General features: G+C 40.8%; 1 protein-coding gene across 2 annotated transcripts in view; it reads left to right on the top strand.

Annotated features, from left to right (window-relative positions):
• The first annotated feature begins 1,475 nt into the window (after positions 1 to 1,475).
• prkag2b (protein kinase, AMP-activated, gamma 2 non-catalytic subunit b) overlaps positions 1,476 to 10,551 on the top strand; it is a 31,985-nt gene continuing 22,909 nt past the window's right edge. For both annotated transcript variants that reach the window (XR_015102801.1, XM_086128785.1), the window contains exons 1-3: positions 1,476 to 1,694; positions 4,480 to 4,542; positions 7,592 to 7,838. Coding sequence is in view for 1 of the 2 variants with exons in the window: in XM_086128785.1 (XP_085984911.1) it covers positions 1,608 to 1,694; positions 4,480 to 4,542; positions 7,592 to 7,838 (397 nt within the window). In the remaining variant the exon portion in view is untranslated. The remainder of the gene's footprint in view (positions 1,695 to 4,479; positions 4,543 to 7,591; positions 7,839 to 10,551) is intronic.

The following is a 10,551-nucleotide window of genomic DNA, read 5'->3' as shown; positions in this document are numbered from 1 at the left end:
GCATAGTGTGTGCCCGTGCATAGCCAACTGTCGACTTTGCAAGGTAATGGTTTTTGTAAATGTAAATGACTAAAGGTGCCACAGGATAGTGCCAAATCCCTACTTTGTCTATTTAAAGCTTCTCGACTCACTTAAATATCACTTCTTGGCGCTAAGATGTCACAAGATGGTGGCAATGCACTGCTTTTGTATAAAGATGCTTCTCAATTCACTTCAACATAGTTACTTGGTATTATAGTTGTACCGCGGCAATACATTATTTTGGGGGGCCAAAGCACCAACACAGCGAATCGATGATTTTTTTTTTCCAACAAAGAGGCATAACCAGAAATAAATAAAAGTAAGTGAATTTCTGAATGCTAAATACATGTATTTCTACATTGTGCGGAAAAAAACTAATTGAGTTGTGTCTTTTGGCCTGTTCCATCAGGCGTCACCACAGCAAATCACTTGTATTGTTTGTTCAGAGTTGGTAATTAATATACAATACATTTTGTGTTATGTGGTGTTCACTTTCAGATACACACAAAAAAAACAAACCTCGTTCAACCTGAGTTTAAGGTTCTGCCTCCCTTGTTTTTAGGCATAATTCCCAGAAAAAGAATATATATACAGCTGTTCTTTGAAAAATTGCGATGTAGCGAGGCAGTCAGTTGTACCTTATGTTGTGTCCAGAGAATATAGATTATCTGTCCTTGATTTGTACATCTTGCAAAAGATATCTGTCCTCTTCACTGGCGCCGCATAATCCGAAAAGGGATAAACAATGTTCTTGTATAGGACACGGCAAGGTCACAATCCTAAACTTCTAATTGAAGGTACATAAGATTTTTCATATTGAATCTGATTTTATTATTGAAGCCTGGCCACCAGGTTGAATGCTGATGATTCACAGTGTAGGAGAACTTTGTTTTCATGCCTTTCTAGTTAGACGTTATTCTTTGTTGGTGGTTTTAGTGACATCTGCGGGTGAAACATGTGATAGCATCACGTTAAAATTGTTGTATTTTTTAAACCGAAAATCGGACTGATTGTGTCGTGTGTGATGAGAAAAAAAAACATGCTTATCTAACTAAATATGTACCCACAGTTTAGTAATCTATGCCCAGAAAGTGTAACAAGAAAAATCGTTTACATTTGGTTTATTAATGGCATGACTGTATCTTTTTTTATAAATTACATAGCGTGCATTTGTCATCATTAATAATCGGATTACATAAATTGTCAGGTTTTTAAAAGGCTTGAATTGATGAAGGCATTAATTTAAATTCATTTTAGCAGGCAAATATGAATGGGTTGGGTCCATGCGGGTCAATTAAAACTCACATCACATTTTTTTATATATAAACTAGGGTCGCCGATAGCCGTGTTTTGATTTTCCTCCCCAGCTCTTTTACCGTAACGCCTGTAAACGAGCGGCGGTCGAAAGCCATTCGTCGAAGGGTGCCCTGCCTCTGCCGACGGGTCCAGCCTACTTCCTGGTGGAGCAGCAGCAACTGTCCCGACACTTCGGTGACCTGTCCACTAATTCCGCTCCGAGGAGGTTTGTTGATGTTCTGCAGTGGTGATTCAGCCTTTTACCCGGCGGCACACATTTGCTTGGGAAAATGGGGAGCACGTTGATGGAGCCCAGCAATAAGGGAGGCTCCAAGAAACTGCCGAAGAGGAGGAGAAGTCTGCGTATTAACATGCCCGTAAGTCGTTCAAGTGTACTTTGCCGTTTGCCTGTTGTAAAATAGGGCATCGGCTAATTAATTGCCAGCGGGAGTGCACGCGACGTTTGGCTTTGATCGACATTCTGAAACGTGTGTGTTCCTTTTCGACATCATTGCCACTCTAGTACAATCAATTGCAGCGAGCAAAGTTAATATATAGGTTGCTGTTTGTTTACACCCAGCGACCGTTTTATTATTTATAAATTTTTGTCCAATAATTGCATTGTGGACCACATCAAAAAGCTCTCCTGTGCTGGAGGTTCTCCATCCTTGGTTTAAATGGTTTCAAACAAAGCAGTTGTATTTAATAATTTAAAAAAATCCTTCATAAAGATGATCATTTTGAATGACACTCAGTCACGATTGAAGAAGCTGCTTACTCCCTCCCCTGGTCGAGACGGTGACAAAAGCTGATTGCTCATTTTCATGAGACAGGCATGTCCCCCTTAAAAAAAAACGAGTGAACCTCCAGTTGGCTAAATTATGTGCAATGTAGGGCCTGACTGATTAAGATTTAATGAGGCGATGCAGATTACGACATTTGGCAGAATGACATTTACATAATTGATTTATCGGTGGATTAATATAACAATATATATTCAATTATTTTTTCGTGTACCTTAATGCTTACTACACTAGAGATATAAATTATAGGCAGAACATTTGTTGTAATGTGTTCATGTGTTAAACAAAAAAAATCAACAAAGGTAATACAGTATCAGCTGATTATATCGGCCTGGCCTTGGTCTGGTCCAAGTGCAAAGTTCGCTCTAGTTCTTCATTCTGTGGGTTTTTTTTGGATGAAAGCACGCCTCAAGTGTTTTTATAATGGTGTTTTTATAACACCTGAGAAGTAGGAGCCTTTTAAAATGGACCCACCCGAAAAATCAAAATAAATAAATTTATTTATGTGTGTGTGTGTGTGTATATCTATCTATCTATCTATCTATCTATCTATCTATCTATCTATCTATCTATCTATCTATATATAATATATCCTAAAAGTGTAAATTCAACCCCTATAGCTAATGTTGTGTCTCATTAGTTATTTACTGAACTTTATGGTTTGCTTGTAATTGACAATAAGTGCAATTTTGCATTCTGTGTGTGGGCTTTTGTTGTTCTCACATCCTCTGATTCCCCGGAGAGACTTTTGAACTCCATCTGTACACTGCAGAGTGGACTTTAAACGTACCTCTGATGGCAGAAAGCCATTTTATTGGCCAATGTCGTCACACTTCAGTTTAATTGCAGCATCTTGAAGATCTGCTGTTCTGATGGAAATAACTCAGCTAAACTTGATTCATAAAGCAGTTTTAAAACAATAAGTGCGTACAAAGTGCTGAACATTAAGTAAAAATCAGATGTATTAAATCAAAGATAGTTAAAACAATATATTAAAAAAAAATCAAAACAGTAAACACGATAAAACACAAAACCAATGCTGAGTCGAAAGACAAAGAATAAAAATGTGTTTTAAGCCCAAATTTTAAAGATGGATAGAGAGTGGCTCTGCTTTGTCCCCTCCAGTAGCGTCTGGTTTGGTGACCTGAGGCAGGTACACTGAGGTGAAGCAGCTCAGAGAGGTAAGGTGGTGCAAGACCATTTAAAACCAAATAAAATAATCATACAATGAACTCTAAAATGTACGGGGAGCCAGTGAAAGGAGTCCAGATGTGTTCACTCTTACGAGCTCCCGTTAGAAGAGCAAGCAGCAGCATTTTGTCCCAACTGGAGACGCTTGAGGGAAGACTGACTGACTCCAAAATAAAGTGCATTACAGCAATCAAGCGGAGATGTAATGGCGTCATGAATTACTGGTTCTAAGTGCTGTTGTGAACAGAGAGGCTTTGCTTTCGCAAAGATTAAAAAATAAATAAATAAAAATAGGTGGATTTCATAACAGCTGCCAAAATCTATCGTCCAATTTAAAATCACTGTCCTCTTTAAAACCCCAATTCAAGACTGTTGGCTTTAGATAACACGCCAGGGGGCCCAAGTCAGCAGGGTGAGATGCACGTTTGGTCACTGGGACCAAACGTCATACCTTCTGTTTTTGTTTTTTTGTTTTTCATTAAAGTTCAATCATTTCAGTGCCATCCAGTCTTTGATTTCTTCCAGAAAGGACAAAAGTGGCCTTAAGGAGAAAGTGTCCTTTTTGCTCAGCAGGACATTGATCAATCGCAAAGCAGCAAAAGGAAATACCATGCTTTCCTAACATGGAATGCAAGTGGCAACAAATCCAGTAAGACCAGCAGTGGCCCCAAAATTGAACCTTGTGGAACACTATACAACGGTGGGGCAGACTGGAACTCACAGCAAGCAAGTCTAATGCAAAAAGTTCTGCCTGCCAATTAGGATCTAAACCACTCTAGAGCACTACCACTAATGCCCACCCGATGCAAACGAGCCAACAGAATACTAATTACTTGTCCACTGTATCAAATGCTGTAGTCAGGGCCAATAAATCATGACAACAACATAAACAACTAACCAAAAGAAGACAATTTCAGCTTGTCCCCTAATCATGTCGACGTGTTTTCTCAGATGCACTTCTGTTGCTACTGTATGCCAGCCAGTGTGGAATGTCAAGTTGTATCTTTGGTATGAGGGAAACTATTTGCCCAAGTCATGGTCAAATGCATCATGTTTGCGCAGAAATGCAATATTGTTTTATTGTCTGCTGCTCTTTTAGTCAAAACAGAAGCACCTGGCCTTCCAACATCTCTCCTCACGCACATTTTGTCTCTTTGCTTTCATGCAGGATTTCTCGCCATTTGCTTCTCCTCGGGTGGAAACGAGTTGCTCAGCTAAGAGCCCAAACACGGTAAAGAATTTCCAGCATGCTTACATTTTGATCTGGATAAAAATCCTCTTTTAAATTTATTTTTTATTGGGAATTTGTGAATAATTTATAAGTGTACACCTTGATGACAAAATTCAGGCATATGCAAGAGGCGGATACCCAAACAGTCGGGCAATTTTCTGCTGATCCAAATTAGGATATTTTGGCCTTGGTGGAGGTTTGTGCTCTACTCCAAAGTGAACACGAGCTCCGGGATCCCTTTTTGTTTTGCTTTCAGACATAATCAAAGTTTTTTGTCTCACAGTATTTTCCTGTTGGGGGTGCGTTTTATATACTGTTGCGCCTGTGAGGTGAATCCCTTCACATGAATACTTCACACTTCCATTTTTCTTTAACATTTGATGATCAACTTGTGTCAGATTGTACTGAGTAGCCAGAATAAGTCATCGTCACGTTTTATTTTCCTTCCCACTTTGTCATCACTGACACCCGTCTTTGGTTGCAAACAAAAAGCCTCAGAGAAAACAAGGCACTTGGTAAGTTAATCCTTCAGATCAGAGATTGGCATGCTTAAATGCTCAAAGGCAAGGCAAGGCGGTTTTATTTATATAATACATTTCATGCACATGGCAGCTCAATGTGCTTCACACAACCAAAAGCACAACGCCTCAAACCGTTTACAAATACAACAGCGGAAGGCATTCGAAGGCAAAGCAAAGAGAACAAAAGTATCTTACGAAGAATTATTGAAAGAAACTTATGTACATGATTTACATTGTACCTGGTGAATGTAATTTCTGTATTTTCTCTTTTTCTCACACAATTGTAATTTATAAGGAGTGAATAATTTATTTAGTATTTTTCAAATACAGATTAGTATTAAAGGCACAGAATCTTTTTTTGGGGGGGGGCAGAAATTTTTCTTTTCTTGGATTTAGCGAGAGCTTGCCTCCCGAAGCAATAAATCTCGGCCCCAGGTGTCCCACATCGGCATTTGTGACACATATTTTGGGGGGGAAAAAAATAAAAAGAAACACTTATAAAAAGATTTTATGTAATTGTTACAGAAGCACCGTTATCTTCACATTTAAAGTGAAATTTTACAAATGAACCAACTCATTAAAATTATAAGCTCATTCCAAAATCTGAGAGAGCCACAGTAGAAGGATGAAAGTGCCACATGCGGCTCCGGAGCCGCAGGTTGCATACCATTGCTTTAGATTCTCACTGAAGCAAGGCATGCTCGCACACATGCGCACACACACACACACACACACACACACATTGAACATCTTAACCCATTTTTAAATTGGGAGAGACCCCACAGGTGAACAGACAATTTTCTTGAAAATGTTAGTTCAACTCAAACTACTTCAGGGATATTCAATTTGAGAATTTCCACAGTCTGTTTTCCGGCTCATGCTATTTTCTGTGTTGTATTTTTGTCGTCATTCATTTTCTTTCAACCCTTTCGGGCTTAGTGTAACTTGACGCCAAGCGCGCATACATGGACCTCGTCCGCCTACTATGGGATATTGATTTGGGTAAACAAAAGAAGCCTCTTCCTACTATTTACGCTGGTTACTAATATTCTGAAGCATGGCCATATACCTTTATCACTGCACGACTTTTACAGTCCGCACGAGTCACGCCTTGCCCCGTCCCCTTTTCACAAGGTCTGTGTATCTTCTTGCACAATAGCAGCGAGTGAGAGTTGCTTGCAAACAAGACGAGATGGCCGTGCGCTCTCACAGGATTGCTTTAAAAAGGGGAAATAAACGTGTGAACGGGGGCAGCCTTGTGCAATTGCCATCCTGCTCAGCCTTGTTGGGACTTCTACTGTTTACACAAAATTACTCTCAGGGCAGTAGAAACTGTACAGATTACATCTCATACTGTATATCGCCATGTGCGTAGAAAGTGGTTATTTTTGTATTTCGTCCAATTGAGGCCTTGAGCATGTTCTTCCTGTAATTCATATCGTTATTGTTGTAAGAATTATGGGATCCCCCCCCCCCCCAAAAAAAATATTATATATTTTTTTGATAAATTGACTGATCAGTTGCTTCCTGGAATTTTATGCTGGCAAATATTGGAATCGACATCAGCCTAAAAATCTACAATAAAAAACTATAATAATAATCATGTTATCTGGTTCTGTGTGCCCTTGAGTATGCTGCAAATGACCTACTTGAGTTATACCTTTTGTCTCTAATTGGTTGTTTTTCCTCAGGCGTGATGGTTTCATTAGAACAAATTAGAGCCACACAATGGGGCTGTAGACAACTGACCCCCCCCCCCCCACACACACACACACACCGGTCAGAATATTTTCAGGATTTCTTGTATGATAAAAGAGGTCCTTTTTTTCCTCTTTTGAAAGAATCTTTATTGACTTCACTAAACATAAATACATGTTTAAATGAAATAGAAAGCCATTTTTTGAAACTGTTCATATTGAAGGGCGGCACATTGATTGACTGGTAAGCGCGTTGGCCTCCCCCACGTTAGATTAGTGCTGATAGAAAAATGTGCATTATTTCGAGCATGATTCCGGCATCACTGTAACAGCACCAATTTGTGTACCTTCAAGACACTCGCCTTTTGCTTTTTTGCCGAACTGAATGTTGTCCGACTCATGAATCATCAACAGAAAATTGAAGGACAATGTCAAAGAGAAACATTCAATAGCGCACAGATCGCTACCAAGGCCAAACAATAATACAAAATGCTAGCGTCCTCCCTCTTTTAGTTTGGTACTTAGTTGAATCCTCTCCACCTTGTTGACCATGCGAACAAAAACATCAAATTGGCACTCAAGGAGATGTAACTGCCCAACGATACATGAGCTACTGCTGACATCTGTGCGCAGTTGTGAAAAGCGATCAGTGTTGTGTATCTGTGAAAAGGAGAAGTGCCAGGTTGCATTTAGAAACTGCAGGCAGCTTCTGTTGTTTCTTAATGTGTCTTTTCTATATTTGCTTACATCCCCAACAATGTGCTTGCTACCCACAACCCTTCCACGTGCATTCGTGCTGCAACGTAAAAGTACATCCGAATGATGTTACAGGGGGAGCGTTGCCTCCATCCAGCCAGCCCCAGCAAAGGGGATCCTGCCACCAACCCGCCGCCTAGTCCGCAGTCGGCCATGGTGCAGTACAAGTCCAGCTCCGCTTCCCCGAAGAACATCTTCCTCTCTTCCTGTTATCAGACTTCCCCAGCCAAATCCCCCCGTCGCCTCAGCTTCAGTGGCATCTTCCGCTCCTCATCTGGCACCAACCCTGCAAGTGTCAAAATATTCTCCCGGGCCCGCAGAGGTAAGCCCAAAAATGGAAGTATTGCTACATACATACAACTGAGTCAATATACTATGAAAATGCGCCATCACAAAGTCCAGACAACTGATGTTGATCCTTATGGACGCACTTAGCTCCTCACTATGACGCTCATCTCCAATGTTTGCTGTATGAAATACTTTCTTCTCTTGGCATGGCCCCCTCTCACCAGTATGTCAAGTGTGCTAGCTTGTTATTTCAGCAGCTTTAAGAAGTTTTCCCCTTATTACTCACAATAACTACCTGTGTGAAGTGAATATCAAAATCTCCTGTTGCACAGAAAAACAGCTTCGGTCTGAAAATGCATACAAATCGACATACTACATGACCAGTATAGAATCAGCTAGCTAGCCAGCAGCTAATGTTGGCAGGTGACGCTTTGTATGTATTCATCGCTCCGCTTCATCTCTACACGCTGCATTTCTGACTCCTAACAAAACGTAAACAAGGAAGTGAAAGATACGGCTCCCTCGCCAAAAAAAGAAAAAGAAAAACATCCACTGCTTTGTTTTGTGAGCACAGTCTTGAGGTGACCGCTTGTGCCGTGTGAAATGCTTCCTCTGTCAACAAGGAAATGGAAACATTTGGTTTGGTGTATTTTCAATGTAATGTTGTTTTTTTTAACTTCCTGTCAGTCTGTGATCGCAAGGCTGAATTGTTGGATTACGCTACGAGTTTGGCATTCCGTTGGCGGGCACGGCATCAAAATATTTGTTCGGCCGCTATTTGAACACATTAGTCATCTCATCTCATTGTGACTGGAAGACATCTCCAAGCACTGGTTTGCTCAATAGTTACATCACTGCATGGAGACTGTTTTGCTGGAAACACCAAGCGTCAAACTCTGCAAAGATGACTCATGTGTTTTTGTCTCATACAAGTGACTATTCTTCCACTGTTTCTTCGGAGCGATTGGCTGTTATCGGAAAGTTAATGCTTGTTATAGATGACGACCGAGCCTCAAAATGTTCTCACTGGACAAAAGTGTTGGGATGGCGCAGCATCACACCTACAGGAAGTGAGACTGCAAGAATAACAGCCAAGGCAGCTTCCCAGTGCAGTTAGTGTGGTGGTTAATATGTCTGCGTCACAGTTCTGAGGTTCTGGGTTCAAATCTTGGCTTCGTGTGTGGCGTTTGCTTACATTCTCCCATGCTTACGTGAGTTTTCTCCTGATGCTCTGGAATTCTTCCCACATTCCAAAAACATTGACGTTCGTTATGTTGAAGCAAAGTCGCTCTGAGGCAGAAGCTTATTGAATGCTTGAGATTTTATTTCCTTCGCGCATAGTTATGCCAGGGAGGTCCCATGTAAAAGAGTTATTTCATAATGTGATATTTTATTTTCATTCTGAATACATGCAGTTGAATTAAGGGTTGGATTTTCCTGTCTGTTCGTTGATTTGTTTATTTATTTTGCCCTGATATTCATAAAAACACTGAATTCGTTTGAAGCTCAAGAACACTTCTTGACTATGGGTGCCAATAATTGTGGAAGGCATTGTGTGTTCTTGTGCTAAAAAATAAATACATAAACGAATCCAAATCCCGCCCTTCGAGTGAATATAAGACGTCCTTATTAAAGCACTGACCGTTGTTTCGCTCTCGAATGGCGGGACATGCTTGTAGATTTCTTGCATTGGCCACAAGGGTGCGTTGTAAGCTTAAATTATTTTATCAGCTTGTGTAGACAATCTCTTACACAGTTAGTTTCATCCAGTATTATTCAGGCCGTCTGATGACTATCTACGATGATCGTGGAATCAATTGTTTTTTTTTCCAAATAGGATGTTCTTGGCCTTTTTGAGGCTGTGGCATCGCGCTGAAGCCAACTGTCGGTCTTTCTGGCCTTATCTGGAAGTGACCAGTCGCTCCTGTTCTCTCCTTCCCTTCCCTCCCCTCCTCTTTCTCACTCGAGGTTGCTATAGTGTGCTGCTTGTTGTCAGTAAATAAAGGAACTGTGCATTTTTTTTGAGTTTCCAAAAATGAACAGAACAAGGACCTTTCAAGGGCAGCGTGATGTACAACCCGCACCGATAAAACCAAGCTAGTACTAAAATGCAAGGTCTTAAACCTTTCATGCATCCTGTAACCTGATAACATGATAAGCTGTCCACTGTGGTAACCGCTGTCCCTGAAAGCGTTAAATTATTATCCACTGGTGCTGCGCCGTAGCCTACAGGCTAGTTCATCTGCCTCTCAGTTATGAGGTTTGGGGCTTAAATCTCAGGTCTGGCCCTTAAGTGTTCTCATTTTGGTCATGGGTGGGATAGAAATTCAGAGTATAAGAAGTACAAGACATATCCAGGAGATAAACGACCAACCACTAGGGCACCGTGCTAATGACCGTGGACTAGATATATTATTAAATCCTGCATCATGTATCATTAATTGACATGGCTACCCCCCCCCCCCTGAACAGATTCCTTCTAATCAGCTTTGTTGGTGGTGAATAGGTTCAACAGTAGTGAATTGAATTACGATGCCCTGGCACGTCTGCCTCACAGTCTAGTTGTCCCCGTGTTCGAATCTCGCCTCTGTCTGACCTTCTTGAGTGGAATGTGCGTGTTTCGCTCCTGTGGTTGCGTGAGGTTTTTTTCAGGTACTCTGGCCTCCTCTGCCACATTCCAAAAACATGCATGGTAGCTTTGCTCTTAATTGTTCATAGATGTGAATACTTGTTTGTCTATATCTGCC

Source organism: Hippocampus guttulatus, chromosome 14 (assembly GCF_054856545.1).
Source record: "Hippocampus guttulatus isolate MCC_2025c chromosome 14, RoL_Hgut_1.0, whole genome shotgun sequence".
NCBI classification, from domain to species: Eukaryota; Metazoa; Chordata; class Actinopteri; order Syngnathiformes; family Syngnathidae; genus Hippocampus; species Hippocampus guttulatus.
Note: the sequence above shows the minus strand (reverse complement) of the source record. Positions and strands in the feature narration are given on the sequence as shown.